This window comes from Chiloscyllium plagiosum, unplaced genomic scaffold (genome assembly GCF_037043375.1).
Source record: "Chiloscyllium plagiosum isolate Xiang-an unplaced genomic scaffold, Cpla_swu_hap1 HiC_scaffold_10, whole genome shotgun sequence".
Classification (NCBI taxonomy): domain Eukaryota; kingdom Metazoa; phylum Chordata; class Chondrichthyes; order Orectolobiformes; family Hemiscylliidae; genus Chiloscyllium; species Chiloscyllium plagiosum.
The window spans coordinates 115,330,243-115,354,627 of NW_028270148.1; the positions used below are offsets into that span (position 1 = coordinate 115,330,243).

Here is a 24,385-nt window from a genome sequence, read left to right on the forward strand (position 1 = left end):
TTTACAAATTCCTGGGAAACACAGTTTCCTAAACACACATTTCCCGAGAATACAATTTTATGACTGAAACAAACAAAGCATGAATTGAGCAGGACACACCTCCAAAAATGACCCTTTAACACGTAAAGAACAGCTACCATGCCAACCAATGTCAGAATGGTTTGTTATTCCAGCCGGGTCAGTGTATACGTCTGCTGGAAAAGGGCTAAGAATCATAACAACCTGAGTGTTTCTGCTGGGTCCCACACAAGCAGAAACCTTCAGTTATTACATAACACAAACAGAGGAGAAAGAGAATAACTTTCAGGCCTCAACAAGGTAAGAGGGAAGCAACAGGAAGTCGGAACATGAATGGGTCATTTTGCCCACCTAACCTATTCGAGTAGATCACAGCTGATCTTCTAGCTCAACACCACTGCTCCACACTATCCACACATCACTGGATAGCTTTACTACCAAGAATCAATCTTTGTTCTGAACATGATCAATGACTGAGCTGTTGTGATTGTAACAAGGTCAGCAAGCTGGACCTCAGAATATGAGTTCCTCGATTGCGGTTCATAATCTGGTCTAATCTGAGAGCCCTATCTGACAGATAAAGAGGGGTGATGTCAGAGATGCTGACACTCTGGTAGCTGACCCTGAATGAGGCAGTGCTAAAGTTAAGGACTGTAAATAAAATGTGACTCGGTCATGGACACTAGCCTCTGTGGAGTTATTTCAGCGTCTCCATGAGCTCTCTGGGTGCAGAATTCCACAGATTCACCCCTTGGGCAGCCCACACCACCACAACTGAGTAAAGTGTGAACCACAACTTTGTAAGACTGGGCTGGAGGTCTGGATGCAATTGGAGAGCATAAAATGACAGAAACGTTGCTGTAAAGTTGAGGCAGCAAAAAAACATAAATGACCATGAAAGAAAGTTGCAGCTTTTGGAAATAGGTGTTTAAACAAAATGCCACCAAGACGCATAGCTGTGTTGGCAAGGAGAAAGGATGGCATCAGAATATATGACATGGGAGCAGCAGCAGGCTATTCAGCCCATCCCAGCTGCTCCCTCATTCAATAAGATCGTGGCTGATCTGTTTACATTTCAAATTTCTTATTTCCATCTATCTCCAATTGATCTTTGAGTCCTCTGCCTAACAAGAAACTCTCCTCCTCTACCTTCAAGATATTCACTGTCACTGCCACCTTTCCAGGCAAAAGTTTCAAAGGCTCAAACCCTCTGACAGAATAACATTATCCTCATCTCTGTTCTGAAAGTGTGACTGCTAATTTTAAAGCAGTGGCCCCTGGTTCCCTTCCCCACCCACCTTATCAAGACCACTCAGGATTTTATATACTTCAATCAAGTCATCCTCACTCTTCTACACCCTGTGGAAACAAGGCCCAGTCTATCTAACCTAAAACAAACCACTCATTCCAGTGATCAATCCAGTAAAGCTCCTCTGAGCTACTTCCAGTGTATTTATATCCTTTCTCAAATAAGGAAACCAAAACTGCGCATATTACTTGAGATGTGATCTCACCAATGCCCTGTATAACTAAAGCAGAACATTCTATGTTTAGTTCTCCTCCTAATAAAGACTAACATACCATTAGCTTTCCTGGATATCTGTGCACCTGCAAACTAGCCTTTTGTGACTGTACAACACCCCAGATCCTTCACCCAGCTTGACATTCAGCAGTCACTCTCCATGTAAATAACACTCATTCCTCATGTCAGTGAACAATTTCACTTGTACCTACATTATAATTCAACTGCCAGACTTTTGCCCACTCACTCAGTCTATCTCTACCCATCTGAAAACTCTTTATATCGTCTTCACAACATCTTTCTGACCTACCTTGGTGTTGCCCTGCTGATGTAGCCACCATGCATGCCTTGACTATAGAAGGAGGTATCGCAGGAAGGAATGTTCCTGGGCCAAACCTAAAGGCTAACTTTTCAGCCATCACAAGCTTAAGCAACATCAAAGTGCTCACAACCAGTGAAGCAACATCCTATCTACCTGCTCAGGAGGGCACCAAATATCCCAGGGCATCAATCTGAAGCAAAATCATGGGGCTCTCCCCTGGCAAAGATTCAACGCTCAACCATCACTATCATCTCATTACCACATTACTGTTCGTGAGAGCTTGCTGTACACAAACTGTGATGCTTGCATCAGAACACCTACTTCATTGCTTGGGAAGATGCCCCCAGTGGCTGTGAAAGGCACTACATAAATGCAAGTTTCGTTTGTCAGCAGATGGTGAGCTCAGTGTAGATGACCAGCATGTTTACCTTCCTTGGGGCACAGGATCCAGAAGGTGTTGGAACATCAGACTGGTTTGGAAATCCACTGGTGCAGAACATATTAAACACTATGATTTGCACTATTCCTTGCTTCACCATACTCTCTCACACTAATCCTCCACAAACTTGTCTCAGTGCCTGTTATAACAGACAGCCCTCAATTAATAAGTGTGATTAAGTACAGATAATTCCACAGCTGCCCTCTTAAAGTTTTAGACACAACTGAAGAACGCCATTCTCCTGAGCAGCAAATTTCACTGTGTACATTGAAGCAAACTCCACTATTGGTAAGACACACGCAACTGGAAAGCATAGGGAGAGGCACTACGCAGCAACAGCACTGGATTGCCAAAAAGAAGAATTGATAGTAGGCCAATGAGCACAAGGTAAGGACATGCTGAGGACCAGTGCCTGCAATATATGGGTACCCTTAGTACTGATGATTGGTTATTGTTGCCATGCACACTATATTGGACAACGAATTGCATGGGGAGAGCCCAATGCATCAACACTGGCTTATTGATAATATGCATTTAGTTCTAACACTGAACTTATGGCCACACCAATGGTATTTGCAATCATGACCTTGGTTAACCAGGCCAAGCCACAGTGTAGCATTTCTCATGAATGCCTGCACTGTTGCTGTAGAGGTTCCTGTGTTCAAAAATTCCAAGGTGAAATTCCAACACAGACTGTTTCCACCTTTGACAGAGGGCTGGAAGGCAGCTGTAAGACACTCCAAAATCAACAGGCGTCCTGACGAAATGCCCGCTCCCCTGTGTGGTGTAGGCACAGTCACAGGATCTTGTCTGTGCCATCACCTATGCCCGAGAGTCAGTTGAGCACACTGCATAGACTGGGTCCTAACAAACCACAGCAAGTGAGATCCCTGGTCAGGGTGTAAGGCAGCAATTACAGGGCTGGCTACGAGAACAGTCCTGCCTGCAGCTTGTTGGTCAGCAATGCCACCATCCATCAATGTTACCTTGGAGACAGATTTAGTACAGCGTTAGCCCAGGGACCGAATGAGTGAGGGACGTCTTTCATTGCTACAAGGATAACTTTGAACTTTTCCTCCTCACTAACAATGTTAACCAAATCCATTGACATTAATGGAGCAAAATACTTGGCCCTTCCATCTCCTCCAACTGATGGAAGATAACATTCACCCCAGAAATCAAACGGAGCCTGGAAATGAATATTCATTCTTCAACTGACTGACTGTGCAGCTGAAGTGTATCCCACAAATTCAGCAACCATCACCAGGCTATACCGAGCAATATTACTATTCTAGTCATGCATTTTTGCTGAAAATGAAAACTCACGAGTATTAGACGGGAATAAATTCCCACCAACACTATTAAACCTGACTTCCCTCATCCAGAGTTCTCCGCATCCTCTACTGAAAGGGGCAGTCCCACTCTCATTGGCCACATTCCAAGACATTAGCCAAGCCATTCTTCATTGTAGGAACCAAGAACATAAGGACTAGAAGCAGGACGAGGCCATTCAGACCCTCACGTCTGCTCTGTCATTCAGTAAGATTGTGGTTGATCTTCAACAGCAGCTTCATTTTCTTGCCCTATCCCCTTCTCCCTTGATTTCCAAGCATCTATTAATCTCAATAGTGAGTGAGTACGGTGTTAATTTACATCTTATTAAAACCTGTGTTAAAATTAAGCCTGAGAGATTTTTACTCAAAAGTATTGACTTTTTAAAAAGATAATCACACAGAAAGACAGTAACAATAACTATCATGAGTTCAGCTGGAAGAGCTTGCACCTTCTGGTGCTGAAGGTGGAGGATTTTCAAGCCACGCTCCGAGACCTGGGCACTTTGTTTGGATTGAGATGAGTGTGCAGTCCTGAAGGAATTCTGCATTATCACAGCTGCTGTCTTCCAGACAAGACATCCAGCCAATTCCCAGCTCAACCATTCCATTATTCCAGGTGACGTTAAAGATTCCATCACCTCCTTACCCTCCCCCATGAGGCAGACCACAGTCATTGCGGCCGAGGACTGACTCCAGGCAGAAAACAGAAAAAGAAAACTGTGAGCAAATTGGCTTCCTCATTTTGTGTCATTCCTTGAACTCGAAGTGCCGCAAAGTCACTTTCGGATTAATTTTTTTTGTCAACAATAAGTTCTCCCAAAATGTGCATAAAGCAAGATCCATGTCTTAGCTACTTCACACATCAAGATTACAAAGTCCTTACAGTGCAGGAATATGCCATTCACTCCATCTGGTCCATGCTGGTACTTAAGCTCCACATGAACAGTTTCCCACCCTACTTCGTCTAATGCCATCAACATTTTGTTCAAATACTTTTCCCACCTTGTACTCATCCTCCCCTACCATTCCTAATGAAAGGACCTGCCCAAAACATCAACTCTCCTGCTCCCTGGATGCTGCCTGACCTGATGTGCTTTTCCAGTGTCACACTGTATCGACTCCCCTACTTGTAGCCATCTAGCTTCCCCATAAATGCAGCCACACTGTCCAGTATTCCATCATTCCTAAATCAGCTTTGCCCGAGCCCAAGAGCCATTAACTGAACGGTGATGAGCCTTGTCTTAATTTTACTTTTTAAGAAATTATTATATATGACTTCTGACATTGATGTAGGCACCATAGTGGGGTGACTTACAAAACTTTTCACTGAATTTTTCATGTAAAAGTAGAAGCAACAATAAATTTCTATTGTATTCTATTCTATGTGATACAGAGTTTCACATTCATTCATCGTTGGGAATGAAAGCTTCTCTCTTGAATTCCCTTGCGGATTTATTTTTGTTATTTAGCGTGGATTCATCAGTGGCTATCAATATAATCGTGGGCTCTAAACTTGGTCTTTCCACAAGTGGAGTGGAGACATCTCCTCTATATCTATCCCATCAAACCCCTTTCCTAAAGTTGACAACCTTGTTTTGGTCATCCTTGAATCACCTCTCAGTTCCAGTATATCTTTATTGCACCCACTTCAGGAACTCCATATCCTTTCTAAAACACATAGTCCAGAACTGGTCACAGTACTCCAAGCGAGGCATATTAAACTTCCTGATGAAGCGCTTATGCCCGAAACGTCGATTCTCCTGCTCCTCGGATGCTGCCTGACCTGCTGTGCTTTTCCAGTACCACACTCTCGACTCTGATCTGTAACATTTGCAGGCGTCACTTTCTCCTAGATTAAACTTCTGTGTAAATTCAACCTGATTTCTCTGGTTCTCAATTCCAACCCGGGTCCCATTTGCTTTTTCATGTTTTCTGTTCTGCCTATGTTACTAATTTCAAATACCTTAGATCCCTCGGCTTCTCAGCCACACTACACAGCTAATTTCCAAGGATTATGTGACCACCGCCTGCTTCCCATGTCAGAATGTGCCACGACATACTTCTGCGTATACTGAAAGTAATCTATTTCTAATAAACCCATTCTGCACATTTATTGATGTCCCCCTGTTTTTGTTATAGTCCACCTCTGTACTAAGTACACCCTGAGATATCGTGTCATCTGCATATACTCTGTTGTAGGTCAAATAAAATCAGAGGGTTTAGAATATGGATTAAGTGGGACCACTTAAAAGACAAAAACTTTGGGAGTCTGAAGGAATTGGAAGAAAAGAGAGTGGAGATTGAAGTGGATGGCATAGCTCTGGAATGAGGAGATAGATTTTCTCTGTTTAGGGCAGATGATAAGAGAAGAGGGCAGATGTGATGCGGAATTTAAAATGACGGGACAGATAGCCAGATGTAATCTTGAGGTGATGAGGGATGTGTTAACAAAGAAGAAAATTCAAGCTTGAAACAAGAGGAAACAATTTGTAAGATGCCACATTCCATCCAATTTTCCAACCATCTCTGAAACCCAAGTAACAGAATCACTGCATTGTAGAAGGAGGCCATTCAGCCTACCATGCCTGTACTGGCTCATTAAATGGGCATCATGTCTCGAGCTATTTTCCCCATACACTTGCACAAAATAATCATTCAATGCTCTCTTGAATGCCTCAACTGAAACCTGGACAATGAGTAAAATTTATGGAAGAAAATTTTTGAAATGGGGAGGCTCTGAAGTAGACTGAAGACTTCTACGTACAGGTCGCAAGGCAAATGCAAATGCACTTGTGAAAAGAGCTCTTAAAAAGTGACATTTAAAAACTACAACTTTCAGTATTTTGGCCACATGAACATAAAATGCTGGAGAAACTCAGCATTGTAGACAGAAAGACAGAATTAATGTTTCAAGTCCTTTCTGATAAAGGGGTCACTGGACTTGAAATATTAACTCTGTTTTTCTCTCTCTGCAGATGCTGCTGAGTTCCTCCAACACTTCCTGTTTTTGTTCCACATTTCCAGCAGCCACAGTTCTTTGTTTTTACTCTAGTACTTTGGCCATTTGATCAGAGGTGAAAAGCTGCAGAGATCTCCCTGAGAGGGCAAAGGGCAGCATATGAGGGCCTGACCCAGGTCTAATGGGATGATGGCTGTTACAGAGCAGTTGTACAAGAGCTCAAGTGAAAATTTGAGCCAGGTGTAGAACAGGTGAGCAGGATGTCTTATGACAGGAGATTTTACAAGCAGCAGTAACACATTTGTAAATTCCTGAGTCCACGTTTTAAATGGTGAATGACAATGGTCTCAACACTGACCCTTGTGGAGCACCACATCCAAACTCTGACTTAATCTGAACAAGTAAGGACAATATAGTTATTCTTATTTCTGTTAGATTAGCAGAGTGCTATAGTTGCACCAATTCTGCCACAGCAACTGTGGTGTAGGTGCTTTCCCAGGAAATGTTAAGATTGAGATAAGGATGCAAACCAACAGCAGAATCATAGAGGAGGAAGAGGGAAAGAATCAGGAGAGAGCTTGATTGCAAAGACAGGGATTAAGAAAGTGTTTCAAGAGAATTGGGTACTTAGGAACCCCCCAGGACTAGGACTGCTCAGCACACCCAATGTGAGCACTGTAGCTGTTTCTGAGGAAGAATACTGCTGTCAGGTTTGAAAGTGATGGGAACACATTTCATGCACATGGAGCCAATAAAAAGGTCATCGAGCTTTGAGGCAAGGACAGGTAGCTGAATGATCAGGAGTTGGCAAGGGAGACAGTCAAGGTCATGGAAATTGGGTCTCACACAGCAGACACAATTACATCTGTCTGAACTGAACTGAACTGTATCATGTTATTAACTTAAAACATACATAATATATGCAGCAAATAAAAATTTAAGACCTTACCACCCAATGACACTGATACCAAAATCAGGTAACATAATAAGTTTGCATGTACCACGCACACTTGGAGCTCCTACTGAAGTTCCATTAACCAAAAGGTAATGTGCTTTGACTAGAATAATAAATGCAGTTTCATATCACATGACTTGATGAAGGTTTATTATATGAAGCTTAAAATAACACCCACACCCTGTGAATCATCAGCAGCTAATTCACAAATCTGTCCAATAACCAGAGGCGTATTGCATTTACTGTATATAAACAGATTTGATTCCTGCATTTACACATTGATACATGTCATATTGCACAGACCATGCCTATCTGTCATCATTAATTGTTTTCTGCCTATAGATTCTCCAAACCAAATTCCATGATTCTACAAACTGAAGGAGAACAAGATAAAATTTTGCAAAATGAGATGACTAATTATCTCTATACTTGGAAAGATTCAGAATTTAATGAAAGGAAATATTGTTTTATATATAATACCATTTACGCTAATGGTAGCTGGTACTGTAATGGTAATGCTGTAGCTGCTACTGGGTTTTAATTGATAAAACAAAATGGGTTCTTTAATAAAGTGTTTTCTAAAATTTCCCTCAATTTACATTTTTCTTGCTACATAATTTGCCACACACTATGTCACAGAAATCTTGTAATTTCCCAAGGCCAGGGGATTAGTATAAATCATAATCTCAATGCTACACTTAACAAGCTAGTTATGAGCTAACAAAGTGTAAATGCCAAGTCATAATTTTAATAGCTCAGCTCTTTTGTTTTAATTCAAATTAAGGATCAAATTTTCTGATTGGGACTCATTAAAATTGGCATGTCACTCTCTTGATCTCTTGTTAGGCCAGACATAAATAAAAATCTGTCTCAAGTTAATTTCATTACTTTTGTAGGTTGATAAAAAAAAAATCACAGATTATAGGCTTCCCCCTAAAAATATGATGAGTTTATTTTGTGATTAAAATATTTCAGAGCAGCATTTTAAAAGAGCCACTTTTATGTACCGTCATGAAGCAAGTGGTGTATTAGCTTGTTCTGATAAACTTTAATATTTTTTATACATTCATTTCCCCAAGTCAAAGTAAATAAAGCCTGAATTTTTTTTTAAAATTGCAGCTTTGTCATGAATTAGAAGCAAGTGACATATTTTACAACACAGACACCTGTACTTCAGCAAGCAAATTATTACACATTATTACCCAGCCAAAATGTTTAAAATGTAAGAATGCCTACAGAAAACAGTTTAAACAAATCGCCATTCACCACTTTATATGGCCAAATACATTGTCATAGCGAATGCACCAAACTCATTTCAAACAACTGTTCTCTATAAATAAATCCACTCTCCACTTTAACTTCAGTCTGTACAAATAAGGTCTATACAAGTGTGTAGTTCCTGTTTCCTGGCCAACTTTAATTGTGCAGGAGAATTCACATCTACTACCAACATGGTTAAAAATCAAATTCACTTCATTATGGCAACATCACTCACTCATAATCGTTTTAATTTGTGCATTGTTCACTGCTGCTAAACACAAGCTACACTCAAATTCCTGCCAAATAAAAGTAACCCATTGAAATCTAAGAGTTAAAGAAATAGTACTTAGGAAAATGTTTGTTCACTGCAGGAGAACTCTGTCACCTTGAGGTACACAGTGCAGATAGGGATAACCTATAAACCCTTTGATTAACATCTTTAACTAGCAAGTGGCTAGTAGGAATGATTCTAATGGAATATAGTTTAGCCATAAAGGTTACTATGATTTTACCCAGTTGCGACGCTGTCAGTTAGAAATACTTGAATGACATATTTGTATTTTTGTTATCAAATTAGACAAATTTTGCACAAGTTTTTGGACACAGGCTTGGATTAAAGCAGAATATTAAGAACGGAGTTTTGGTTTATTGAAAGCAAGCCCTTTTAGACGGAGTGAAAGCTTTATTCTAGGATGGTGTGCTCTCTAGGGCAGATTACTTTCCAAAAGGCAGCCCCAAGCTATTTTTCTTGTCATATGCTGCTATGTAAGCTTTACATATACAACATAAATTGTTTTCTTTCTTTCTGTTATTTTAATTATCGCCCAGTATTTTCAACATGTACCTGATAATAACCAGATGTGATCAGTGTACCATGAAGCATTGTGCTGTGTGCAACCTTCCACAGTGTGTGACAAAATGTAGAAATGTTGAACAAAATTTGGTTTTCTGGACAATGCTTCAGAGAATAAATTCTATAAAGTGTAACATAATACTTTTTAAGGAATTACACTTCAAGCGTTTTGCTATTTTACCTTTCATTCCGAATTAAAACAATTTATGTTTCATGAGAGAATTTAAAATCTATTTAACTACTGTGCTTTATTCCTTCAATATCATTTCTCTGCTAGAAGAGGTAGAAGTTAGTAGATCGCTCATTATAGATTTTTGTTTATATTAATAAATGTAGAAGGATTTCATTCCTTTCCCATTTTGACTCATTAAAAGAATGTCTTCTGGAAATATTTAGTAAAATTTCAGAACCCATGTTTGGTATTTTTAGATTCCAGATAGTTGCAAACTGTATGAGATAAAACAAGAGCTCATGTACAAGACAACATCAGTGATCCAACAGATAACAAATGTACTGAAAGAAAAATGAAACATTAGCTAAAGAGATTGAGATTTTGGATCAATAGCTTTCATTTAGTAAGCTACAGTTACTGTCAGTTTAAAATGTAAGAAAATCTGAAATGAGAGGAAAAAAAACTCTTTATCCCATATAGACCGTTCCTTTCCATAGACTGCACAAAAAGTGTAGCATTGACCATAGACTCTTCTGAACTTGTATAGTATCCCAACAATGAGTAATGACAGGTTGAACTTCCATAGCCCACAATGAAGATACAACAAAAAAAATTGTTTTACAATATCATACGTTATATATCATTCAACACAGTGCTGTACACAGAACTGTGAGGCTAGCTACAAGGCAAAATTTACATGTCATTCTTATGTTATTTCGTTTACAAATCATGAAAGAAAAATTAAAGATAAAATTATATAAATTTGGGGGAAACAGCATTTATGCATGGCATCTGCCAGAATGTTTATTTATTGTATTTTGCTCCCTGATTAGATTTTAAATTAAATCATAAATTGAATAGTAAAATTAACGTAATGTATCTACTTGAAAAAGATTGGTAAAGCAAACTTTTATTTGAGATCAGTATATTTATTTGAATTGCTAGTTTTTTTTTAATTTAAAAACATTGTTTATCCACCACAAGCTGTCACAAAGTAATAATGCTGGCAAAGATTACTAAGAAGTAACTGCAGACTGAGCTTTAACCTATTCAGACAGTACAGACTGAACACATCTGTGGCAGTGACAGCAAAATGCTTGCAATTTAAAACACAGCCAACTGCAAATAACAGAAAGGCACATTCCACATTGCCTATTAACTATTTCAAAGTGCATACTTCATCTTAAAAATGTTACATTGAAATGTTTCCATTTTGTTCCCAACACTCAAAGGTTTTAAGTAAATGAGGAAGTATATGGACAATCCACCTCCTGAAACCCCCATCACCACAGATACCAGACTTCAGCTAATTCAATTCACTCCAAGTCAAGAAATGTCAGCGCACACAACATAGAGCAAAGGTTATGGACCCTGACAACACCCCAATACTGAAGACTTGAGCACCAGAGTCTGACCATTTCCCTTTGTCATTCAGTGGTAATACCATAGTGAATCAGCTACTATCAAAATCCTGGATGTTACCATTTAATGTGATACCTAATGAACAAATTACGCAAATGCTTGTGCCAATGTAAGCAGATCAGAAGCTGGGAAGTCTGCAGTAAGCAACTCACCTCCTGACTCCTCGCAACCTATCTGTTAAAAAGGCACAAATCAGTGTGGAATACTATCCAACTACTTGGATGAGTTAGCTCCAGCAACATTCAAGAAGTTTGATAACATCCATGACAAGGGAAACTGTTTAACTGGCATTTCATCCATCACCTTAAACATTCACTCACTCCAAAGCTTTAATTGTGTGTCTCATTTGCAAGATGTACCGTAGCAATTCACCAAATCATCCTTGATAGTACTTAATAAAAACTCACCATTTCTATCAGCTAGAAGACCAAGTGCAGCAAACACATGGCAACAACGCTGCCTGAAAGATTCCCCAAGCCACACCATCCTGATTTGGAAACCTATTGTATTCCTTCTGTCATTGGGTCAAAATCCTTAAAGTCCCTCCCCAACAGCATTGTGGGGGATATCCGCACTCCACAGACCACAGTTGTTCAAGAGGGCAGCTCACCACCACCTTCGCTAGGGCAATTAGGGATGGGCAATAAATGCTGGCCCATCCAACAAAATCTAAAATCCCATGAATGAATGAAACATGTACATCAACACAGACTGTTACCTGATCACAACAAAGGCCAAGAGTACAAAAGAAAGTCGGCTAAAAATCAAAGTCAATATTGAAATGCGATGAAAAGAATGTGGGCCAGCCTTACTGTTACAAAGTAACACATATTCAAATACAGAATGACTAGACAAATGTGTTTTGTACCAGACTATATAATAATGGTTAATCCAATAAATTGGTTATTCACAGCATTGTAAAATTACCAGCTTAAACATTTTTACAAAAAACAAAGCTTCTATTACCAGGAACTGCACCCTCTAATCTTTGTTCACACCTTCACAAAAACAAAAAGGAAAGTCTCAATTATACCAAGAAACACCTAACCCAGAAATTTCAAACAGAATTTTTTATAACACTGTGCAATTGTATCCAAGAACATCATTAAGGAGAGAAAAAAAGTTGCTGAAATATCCTGTATCGAGCGAATGCAATGCCATAAATTACTATATTCAAATTTGTTTTTCCAGCACACAAAACACAAGTTAGGTCCACAACGTGCTTCATTCATAAGCATTTTTATTTTAAACTTATAGCAACCAGCATGAGTTAACCATACCACAAATAGACCAATCAAATGATGGAACCACCAGATATAACACCTTTGTGACTTATACACCCAGGTCCAATCACTGTTTAAGTATCACAAGCGAACCAACCTCTTCCCTCCTAAAACATATACATGTAACTCGAGCAACAGCTTTAAACAGTCACAAGCCACAAGTTCTGTCTAAAAAAATGTGGCAATCCGTAAATTCAGTTCACTAATGTTTACTATTTAATATGCTATAACACTTTATTAGCTTTCACACCTCAAATAAGTCATCAAACATTACATAAGATTTGGAGCAAAACTCCAGAACAGCTGAGGAATTAAAGATCAATTTGTAATTAAGTGATTAATAATCCAGTTACAGCCATCTATACAAACTCCAGACATATTCACAGGGCAAAGAATCTAAAGACAGAGCAACAGATAACAATATTGCAAACAATTGGTGTAACATTTAATCTAATGACAAAACATAGATTTTGATTGTTTGAGCAATGCACATTAATTGCACAATTAGCCTTGTATCTAAGTAAAAAAGTGGAGACCAAGAGAAAAACAGAAATTTAATTGAGATCTCTGCTCTTCCACCAACTATTATAAGCAAAGTTTCTGAGTGAGAGCTTTGACAGCTTTTTTGTAACATTGTGTAATGAAATTATATAAAATAAAAATGAGAGAAAGCAATCAAAAATGCATAATAAAGATAACACAGAAAAAAAACACATCCACTCAGAATACTCTTCTTATTGGAACTATATTTGAACACTTAACACCAGAGCCAAGGACTGTTTGGAATTATTTGTTATCAACATGAGATATTTTTATGAGGATTATTTTATGTTTTCCCTTGAAACATACAAGGGCTACTCTAAATTTAGCAATTTCTGATTTTTATTTTAGTGTAGTAGGAATTAGGCTTGGGGCTTTTACATGAACTCCGGGAACTAAACTTATTCTGCAAGTCCCCAGTGAAACAAATACTCAGTGGATCAAAGCAGGTGATATGAATCTGCCCTTGAACAGAGACTGGTTGAAGCACTGAAATTAAAGGGAGAGTTTTAGGGTATTTTAGTGCTTAAGATTAATTCTTAAAATTGCTACTTTTTCTAAAACAAAAGTTCTCAATTGTTGTTTGAAATTATTTATACCACTAAAGTTAGTGACACCTTTAACTCAAAATAAAATTCGTTTCAAAAGGTAATCGATTTAAATTCTCTTCCTTCCTGAAATTATACCCAGCTTTCCAATATTCCATTATGGAAGACACTTCAGATAGAATCTGTTCTATATTCCCTTCCCAATATCAAATCGTAAGTTGCAAAATTCCATACACTTTTTAATTTCATGACTATTGCAATCTTTCACCACCCTTTCTATAACATCACAGCCCCAATATGCTGCTGTATAAGAGCCCAGAAACTTGTATATAGGCAAGGATAAGGTACAAATACAAATTAGTTGTGCCGCCTGAGTTTTACTCTTGCGCTTAGTACCATTGGAGTTGCTGGATTGTATTTCTTTGGAGAATATGCAAATACAATTTGTGAACAAAATCTCAGAGGAATGTTCATAATTAGAACATCTTTTAGCTGGTTAGCAACTACTTCAAGAGATCCAATGCAGTTATTTTGCGTTAGTTTTCTCAGACGGGAGAAATCTTTCACAGCTTGTTTCACACAAAGCACCGGCTTTTCTAGGACACCCTCACACCGCGCCACTCCCAGGACACAGGCAGCAAGGTCCGAGAGAGGTCAGTCAGCCTCCAGCAGCGGCGAGCTCCTCGGATGCCAGAGGGACGAAGTGGCAGGGCCAGGGCGGCTGCGAGCAGGCAGCTGGACGCGGAAACGGGCCCGGAACCCACTCAGACCAGTCCCGTAGGGAAGGACCGGGGCCAGGGTGGTGTCAGGATGGGCAGGGTGAAGGCCACGTGACAAGACCAGGGCACTGTCAGAATGGGCAGGATCAGGGTCATGTGACAGTGCCAGTCAGTGTAACAATGGGCACAGTGAGGGTCATGTGACAGTGCCAGTGTAACAATGGACAGTGAGGGTCATGTGACAGTGCCAGTGTAACAATGGGCACAGTGAGGGTCATGTGACAGTGCCAGTGTAACAATGGACAGTGAGGGTCATGTGACAGTGCCAGTGAAACAATGGGCACAGTGAGGGTCATGTGACAGTGCCAGTGTAACAATGGACAGTGAGGGTCATGTGACAGTGCCAGTGTAACAATGGGCACAGTGAGGGTCATATGACAGTGCCAATGTAACAATGGGCACAGTGAGGGTCATGTGACAGTGCCAGTCAGTGTAACAATGGGCACAGTGAGGGTCATGTGACAGTGCCAGTCAGTGTAACAATGGGCACGGTGAGATTGAAGATTCCCACTGAATGAGGTTGGCATGGGCAATCTGTGGGCAAGGCCGGGTGGTGTGCAATGTGAGATGTGTTTCTAGCCGTCTCCACAATTTCCAAACAGCCAATGAAGAACGGAGCTGGCGGGCAATCACTGACAAACGAGTATAAAACTATCGAGGGCATTTTTCCCGAATATCCCCTCGCTCCGTGGCATGGTTTGGGAAAAAAGGAGTGAATGCAACAGGAACTCAGCTACTGAATCCTCACGCCCCAGTCCAGGGACGGTCCCGTTTCTACACCAACGCTGGCCTCAGGCAGAGCTCGCGCACTCTCTCTGCTTTCTCCAGCAACTCTTTCCAGCCGATTCCTAACGGACCAAGTGTTTGCTGTGAAATGTTCACTGGTGAGGCCTGAAACTGGGTCAACTCCATTCCGGAGTGGCCGCGGAGTCGGTCAGAGTTTCCCTGTGGAGGGAGAGAGGGAGGACTTCGGGAGTCTATAACAATAGCAACCACCCCCCTCCCAACCACCTAAGAAATGCCAGCCTGAACAAGGGACAGTAACTCCTGCCACAACCCAACACAGAAGTAAACATGTGTAGTCTCCAAATAAATTACATTTCATTTTTTTTTCTTCTGACATTGCTGTGAGATATTTTCAGTTCAATTCATTTGATTATATTTTTGCCAGAGGGTAGACATTAAAAATACATCGCGGATGGGTTAATCTCGTGAAATTTACAGCGCTAATATCACCAATCAGGACCTAATGGGAAGGAGAGAGCTTTCAGTATGTTTTTAAAAAAAGACATGATCGGTGTGAAGCACAATTTTTTCCCGCATTATTTTTTGTATAAACTTTTCTTCACAGACACTCGTGAAATCAAAACCACAAAATATAAACCAGCCTGATTTCTGCTGTTAGCGAAGAGTGGGAAGGGGAAACTGGGGATGCTTCTCTGGGTAGGAATCTTCGCTTCAATTAAAACTAGAGGTCTCCTTACTGTTATTCTAAGCAGGACGTAGCTATAACTTTTTGTGTGCGAGTATCCAGCGCCGGTGCAGTATTTTCCCCGGGTTTAATTAGAACACAAGTGGGAATGAAACGTCTGTTCAGAGTTGGAAATAGGTGCATTTTTTTTAAATCCTTCTTATCCGTGGAACATAATGAACAGGGAATCCCGCTGAATCTGAAATCACTCGTTCAGGAGTATTGTCTATCTCCTTGTGATCTGGGGAGTGTGAGAAAGCGGATGTATTTTCCGGGTACCCTCCCTGTCCTGAAGCGGTCATTTCCACCCCCCACTAAAACCGTCCCCAAAATTCTCACACGCGGTAAGAAGTGAAGATGATAGTCCTGACAATAACCTCACGGTGGGATTGTTCAGAGATCGCTGTGTCATTCCCAGCCATCTCCAAACTATATCTAATCACAACTGCTTGTCCGGCAAATACCCCGCGTTTGTGCAGCATTTGAAGCAGTTTAATTTGGAAACATGTGGGAATGAGAGTCTTGTTCACAGTCTGAACATGGGAAAATTTATCTGTATGATTTTTTAAACTACATGTACAGAGATAGACAGAAAGCAGATTTGACCAGACTTTGTGAGCTGACACTACCCCATATCCCAAGAGTTCTGTACATCTTGCTAACTCTGTTTAAAAATGCTGTGATCCCCTCGCGTTGTTTCTGGGGTATGAGGAGTAAATGTATTTCCAAATATCACAATGTGGGCGCGGAGGGGGCAGGCTGTAAGGGCTGGCGAGGGTGTCCTGTCTCCGTGTGGGGCTGCACTCACTTGAAAAGGAACCGTCATATCGAATCCCTACTCTGGATCAGCCGCCTCTCTCTCCTCCCGTTCACCAAGGGCAGCTGGAAGTGTCAGGGATTCCCTGGGATCCCTCCACTCTCCCACCCTCTTATTCCCCCTCAGCAATTGCCTTTCCTCAAAAACGAAACCGTCCCCAAATCTCAAAGCTGCGGGACGGAGCTAGTACCGCGTTCCCAAGGCGCCGGCTCCTTTCTGCAGCGTCTGCCCGAGTCGAGTGCGCTCTGACTGGGCGCCTGCGGGACACGCTCCCGCCCCTGCTTTAGACCGAGCCGCCGCTACAGACAGAGAGTCTGAGAGCAACTCACTCACCCCAACCCTAGCGTCTACGCTTCCTTCAAACAAAAAAATCAAATAGAAAAAAAAACACAAAGTTATCAATCACTAAATTCCACCTTTTTCTTTTGTTAAAGTGTGGGGGACCGAGGAAAAAGGCTCACACACACAGTCGGCCCCACAGCAGCCGAGTTGGCACTTCAGTCTCACCGAAGCTAAAGACAAAATTCTATCCCTTTCCCTCTCTGCAACCCCTACATTACAAACACCATCATCTCAAACACCATCCAGGTCAGCAGCAGCTCCTTGTATTATTTTATTAAAATGACGCCTCAACCACAGCAATGTCCTGAAGGAAACAAAGAGGGAAAACGACCACAGGGAAGAGGGTGAGAAAAAATATTATCGGGTCAATTTTACAACCATCAGTCCACACACACACACACCGGCACAAACAACCGGGCAAGCTTCAGTACATAATGTCATACATTCTTTCTGACTAAGATTCAAAGGGGTCTTGACAATATGCAAATAACCAGCAGTCAAACAGCGACAGTAGGTATTCCGTGTCCCCCCCCCCCCCCAGCAGCTCTGGCCGTACCTGATCTGTGATATTAACTGATGAAGACCTGGTGATTTCCTCGTTGTCCGATTTGGAACCGCCTTCCCTCTCATCAATGACTAGGTCAATGGGCATTTTCCCTTTCAAGCAACTGATGTACCGGTGGCAAAAATTGTCACATAATTCGTGCACCTACAATTGGACGATGACAAGAAAATAATAAGGGAAACAATACGCGAGAAAATACATATTTCCTTTTTCAACAAATTCATTCTAGTGGAAGTGACAAGTCCAACTCAGGACTGTGTGACTCGGGTTTCTCAATAGTTGGAAGCACTTGTGAGTGCCCCCCACCCCCTCCCTCCCTCCCTCCCTCCCCCCAAGAGACACACGCATCAAGAATTTGGAATAACCGACAAAATAGAGATATCGGTGCAAAATTGGCAGTGACAAGATGATTCACAGCTACAACGCACTCAACACCCCGTGTTAAATTTGCCTGCTCCCGGGGCTGTGCCCATTAGACGTTTGACCTGCATGAATGACATTTAAGGTAAACAGTTTAATTTCGTCTCGTTATTTCATTATAAACCTCTGAACAATTTCGGGCGCACGAAAATGGGATGTGTAGGATGGCACAGCTCGACACTGCTCACGTCTTCAATAAGTACATATGTCCTGGGAGATTTGAACCATAGGAAACTGCTTACACTTTCTGTCACGCCACCCCCCCCCCCCCCCCCCCCAATAAAAAGTTGGATTTGTCATTTAGATTTGATTAAAATATTCCCCGCGGACTAACAGGAGAAAATATTATGATTTCCCGCCTAATTATTCCGATTGTTGACATCTTTAGATCATTTGTAACGTGTGGGCTCGATGGGGGGAGAAAGTGAGGATTTATGTTTTTTTAAAATAAAAAAAAATGGAGCTGATCAAAATTAAACCCCACAGCGAGATTAAAATGAACAAAACGGCGGGGCGTTTGTGGTCAGGGGTTTTAGTGGAATGAATTGTAATCAAAGAACAAGAGAAATGTGAGGCAGGATTGGCTTTGACACTAATTACGAACAAGCCAGACCAAGACATACATGCAAATGGTGCTCGCACTGAGCAGTAATGTTTATAACTATCCAGCAGCCAGAGCAAGGAAGTACGTACCTTCTCTAACTCCAAAAGGTGAAACCTTAACACTTGTATGGCTTGAATCATCTGAAAGGAAACAGGTAAATATCTATTAGCACCCGGAAACGCACGGGGTTGGGAAACTTCTTATCCTGTTCCCCATTTTTAAAAACAGTTGCAATAGCAGAATCTTTAGTATTCCCTCCGCGTGAGTGTTTGGGAGAGAAGGGGGCAGGCACGCTCGAGTTGGCTGGTCTGCAAAAACAGGCAATATCATCACTGTTTGTTCCTAAAACCCCACTCCCCAGCCCCCAATCCCCCCCATTCCCAGCTCCTCCAGCTCTACTGACACCAACGCCAACAGTCTATATTAACCACACAGGCATGGAACAGGCCGACTAGCGCGCACACACACGAACACGCTTCCCCTTTCTCTTTGCTGCCTCTTAGAAACCCTATAAACTTTTATTCTCTTTTTTAAAAAAGTAGAAAGGAGTCAGTTGGGGGGTGGAGGGAAAGTGTGCTGTTGTGTGTGTGTGCGTGCGTGGGGGGGTCAGAAAGATTTAGCTTTCTTCAGAAAAATAAAATAGAGCGACTCCTTAAATTCATTAGGCCAGATTACTCCTCGCCACCACACACACACACACCAACCCTTCTCTCTTTTTTTTCTCGCCCTTCTCCCTCCAACCCAGTCAATTTAAAGTCAGAACCGAGCCCTGAATATTAAGGAATCTGCGCCGGGACTCGAAATTTCACGACAGAGGCCAAAAAGCGAAAATTAAATGAAATATATATTTAAAAATCACGCCTCATCTTCAGTGGAGTGACAGCCATACAATAACTGAGTCTGATGGTTATCGTCCTGACAGTCATAGCTATCACAAAATCAAAAAAACGCAGATTTGCAATGGATTGTAACGATCACTTTTTTTCGCTCTCTCTTTTCTCTCGCTCACTGCCCTCCCCTAAACATGCGGCTGCATTAAACTGACAATAGATTCCCAGCCGTCTCCCAAGAAGTCCTGACAATTTGCCACGATAAATATATATTTGTTTTGGTTTTCAGTGGAAACGGTTTCACGAGCTTTTCTACAGCGACTTCCCTCTACTGAACAAGCGGCCAGGCTTACCAAATTATCCAGCTCAGGGTTGGAGGAAAATAGAGGTTTTTCTGCTCGAATCTAAAGTGGGAAGATAAATACAATTGTCACTTTCCCCCCCGCTCCGCTCCTCAGAGTCGATACATTCAACTAGATTTACAGACTTCCAAAAATCTAATATCACACATTAGCGACAAGGATATTTTACCCAGTATTAGCCCAACAGATAGCAAGTGACTTAATTTCAAAAGGAACACTTTATGATGCATTAACAACTTATTTCAAACAATTAAAAAAAAATAAAATATTCACAATTAAAGTTAAACTGACTGCGTTTTCACTGGTAGCAGCAACGTAAATTAAAATGGTCCGATTGTGGTCGGTTTCTACCACTGTCCCAATTCGCATTTTGACACCGTTTTAATTTGATATTGTTAACATCTTCAGTTCTGTTTGTCGGCACAAAAGGCGCTCTGTGTAAATCTGTGCTGAACTCTGCTGCAGACCAGGAGAAACTGAGTCTAGTCCACTGAAATTACTGCTACTTTTTCTTCAAGACAAAGTGAAGGTTTTAAGATTGAAGGTGGCGATGTGTGTGCTGACCTGCTTAGCGAAAACTGCTATGTCTTCGTTGAAAGATTCTGATGAACAGACATCACCACCAGCTACCCCCGGTTCGCGAGGAGTACATGTTGCTAATTCACATTTCTCAAAAATTAGTGCTAAAAGTGGGAACAGCGGATGTCTGCAAGAGAGGAGGGAATGTCAAAAAAAAAGGGGAAAGAACAAGGCAAAAGGAGATTCGCTTTTGGGCGATCTAGACGGTACAGTATGAACTTTTGTATAACTTACTTGTTGACTGTAGGCTTTACATAAATTACTGGCGTTAAACGTACCGATTGGGAAAAAAAAACACCGCGGTCCCTTCTAACTCTTAGCAAGTCTGTCTCTCTACCGAGCAAGCCAGAAATTAGGAACGAAACGGCCCAGAAATAACCTTTTAAGCAGCCATTTTGGACGCCAATTTTTTCTTTTAATAAAAATACGTATAAAAATATCCAATATCATGTGTGCGCCTCTGAGTTCTCCTGATATTTACAATGGTAAATGAAATTTAACTCACTCCTAGAGTTCTTTCACAGAACGTCAATTTCGTACACAAGCCGAGGCGAAACTTTGTCGGTTTTTTTGTGTGTTTAGCATTTTGTTTGAGAATTTCAATGAAAACTAACATGTCACGTGTAAGGTCTCTGCCGTTGGTCACAGAATAGCGTTGAGGAACTCATGGTCAAAAGGTGTCAGCTACCTACCCGTAAATCGAGTCTTTATCTCTCTTTAATGCATCGTTTACCGAGGAGCCCATGTTTGGTGGCATGGTATTAGCGTGGTTAGTGTGCGGATATTGGTGGCTGTGCAGCGGTGGCCCGTGGTTGAGATGGTGCACAGGTTGCAGAGACCTGGGGGCGTGAGGGTCACCATACATTGTTGTCGGTATCCCTACTCCGTCCATACCACCGTAATGTGAGATTTCGTCATACTATCCAAAACGGAGAGAGAGGGAGAGAGAAAGCACCGTGAGGAAAACGGGGAAGAAATCGTGTGTCAACAAAGTTACAGGCACAAAGCGCGCACGTTTGCAAATCGACCAACTTCCTGACAGAACAGAGGCGCGAGAAAATACAACCCCACACACACATACACAGAAAATTAAAACTTTTCACAGGCATCTAAATGTAGCGCGCTATCTGCAAATGGATCGCGTTTAACACTCGCTTTAGAAAACGGACCAGTTCAAAAAGTACTCACCCTTTGCGCCATCGGCCTGTGTCCCTGTGTAGCAGCTTCTGTTAGAGTCTGGAAAGGGCCAGTATCAGGCAAAAACACACAGTCCAAAGCCAGATCAAGATTTCCTCAAAGTGCCTTCTGTAGATGATCAGCTGTGTGTGTGCGTTGTGTGTGTCTCTCTCTCACACACACACACACTCCCCCCCTCCCTCCCCCCCACCCACCCCCACCCAGCCCCTCCACTCTCCCCACAAAGTCTTCAGGTTAACTTAGGTGCACCTCCGGGAAAATATACTGCTGGTCTTCTCCGGCTTGCTAAGCGATGTGGAAATGTCGCCAGTGCAGTACCTGGGAGGATGGAGGGATCTCTCGTTCCCTCCCTCCCCCCCCCCCCTAACCCCCGACCCCACACACACACACACACACACACACACTCCCCGAGCAGCCCGCCACCACCACACCCGCCCCAAACCCCAACAGCCTCCAAGCCAGAGAGCAAGAGAGAGAGAGAGACCCTCAAACCGAATTGCTCAGCCTCATGGCTTTCTGCCACTTGAGCTGTCAATCAAGGGAAGGCTGTCAAGGTGGTGAATGAATTATCCGCCGTGCACTTCCACTGGGTAAAGGGGGGGGGGGGGGCGGAATTGGGACGGGGAGGGGGGCAGATGGAGGACACCTTGGGTAATGTCAGCGAGGTCTCCCCCGCAGGAGCTCCAGCTCTCTCGATCGCCTTCTACTCCCTGGGAGAGACCGGTGCTGGGCTGGGGGCTGGGAGGGAGGACGAGGAGGGAGGGAGGGAGGCTCGGAGGGTAAGGGGGGAACACCAGTCTCACTCTCTCCGGAGTTTGGAGCTGTTTAAAAGGGCCGGACGCTCCCGTGCCGCTGCCGCCGCTGCGCCCGTGTTGCACAGACAGAGGTGGATGTGGGAGAGAATGCTGGAACCCGGAAGCAGTGGTGGCCATAACAGGTCGCGTCTTACACAAGGCGCACTGGACTACCTCATCTCTCTCGCACAGGAGGGGTGGCACAGACACAGGGAGAGTTGGAGAGACAGCCAGGGAGGCACATAGACAGGGTGAGATGCCAGCTCCCGCACTGTAAAGCATTAACCAGCGGCAGGTACAGCTCCACACAGACACACACAGCGACACACACAGACATCACAGACACAGACATCACACACACAGATACACACACACACACAGACACACACACAGACACAGACATCACAGACAGACAACACACAGACACAGACATCACACACACAAATACACACACAGACACAGACACACAGACACAGACAGACAACACACAGACACAGACATCACACACACAGACACAGACATCACACACACAGATACACACACAGACACAGACATCACACACAGACACAGACAGACAACACACAGACACAGACATCACACACACAAATACACACACAGACACACACACAGACACACACAGAGACACAGACATCACACACACACACAAACAGACAACACACAGACACAGACATCACACACACAAATACACAGACACAGACACACACACAGACACACACACAGACACAGACATCACACAGACACAGACAGACAACACACAGACACAGACATCACACACACAAATACACACACAGACACAGACACACACACAGACACATACATCACACACAGACAGACAGATACACACAGACACAGACATCACACAGACACAGGCATCACACACAGATACACACACAGACACACACAGCGACACAGACACACACACACAGACACACACACAGACACAGACATCACACACAGACACAGACATCACACACAGACACAGACACACAGACAGACACACACACAGACATCACACATACAGACACAGACACACACACAGACACACACACACAGACACACACACAGACACAGACATCACACACAGACAGACACACACACACAGACATCACACACACACACAGACACACACGTGCACATTTAACATTCAACACCCTTCCCCCGCCCCACAACAAAAGCCCCTGCAAATGCGGGTTTCGTTTGTGTGTTGAGAATTGAAGACAGTGTATCAATTGCGTGCACACTTTGATATGAACTCTTCAGATTGCCCGGGACAAAGTTGGTTTGCCATTACTGTGACTCCTGCTTCTTCTCCCCACTATCCCGGTCCCTTTGCAACTTTCTCAGTTTGTAAAGGAGAGGAAATTCCAATACGTTGTCTTTTGTCATTCGAACCTAATCAAATGACAACTACAGGTTGAGATTGCGGCGTGCACCCTTGCTGGTTGAACCACACAGGGTAATGACATGTTTTGACTCGATGGTGTTTGTCAAATGAATGTGGCCAGACTAAGTTCACTTCAAATTCCACCGTTGTCGTTCACATTTTTCCATATACTTCCTGTAATGATACTCTGTTTACTGTCCACACTTTATAATATCAGCCCTACTTTACTTTTTTGCAGATTCTATCGATGAGGGGGATGACTTGAGATTTTTGTAAAGAACAAACCCATCAATACACTTGTCCAAATCTGAATTGAATTGAATTTATTGTCACGTGTACCGAGGCACAGTGAAAATGTCTGTCTTGCGAGCAATACAGGCAGATCACAGAGTTAAATAGGTTAGACAAGTATTCTTATCGTAGATAGTTCCGGGAATTAAATTGAAATCTGTGATTTTAATTCATGTCTCCCGCTGTTGTCACTTCCCCATTGAGAGTTGTTACTCCTGAAAGTCAAAGCGAATTTAACGCACGCCCTGCTGCTGTTAACATGCTTCTTTTTATACATGTTCCCCGCCACCCGAGATGTATAA

General features: G+C 42.3%; 1 protein-coding gene across 6 annotated transcripts in view; it reads right to left on the reverse strand.

Moving 5' to 3' along the window:
- The window catches only part of LOC122553119 (homeobox protein Meis1), a 387,313-nt gene that overhangs the window by 278,683 nt on the left and 84,245 nt on the right, over positions 1–24,385 (reverse strand). For 2 of the 6 annotated variants that reach the window (XM_043696675.2, XM_043696676.2), the window contains exons 1-6: positions 21,585–21,752; positions 21,089–21,315; positions 20,382–20,523; positions 19,809–19,859; positions 18,715–18,765; positions 17,593–17,745 (exon numbers count right to left, since the gene is read on the reverse strand). In XM_043696675.2, the coding sequence (XP_043552610.1) occupies positions 17,593–17,745; positions 18,715–18,765; positions 19,809–19,859; positions 20,382–20,523; positions 21,089–21,315; positions 21,585–21,596 (636 nt within the window). In that variant the 5' untranslated portion in view covers positions 21,597–21,752. Of the gene's footprint in view, positions 1–17,592; positions 17,746–18,714; positions 18,766–19,808; positions 19,860–20,381; positions 20,524–21,088; positions 21,316–21,584; positions 21,756–24,385 lie in introns of those variants that run through there. The other 4 variants (XM_043696674.2, XM_087991686.1, XM_087991684.1 and 1 more) reach the window with 4 other exon arrangements.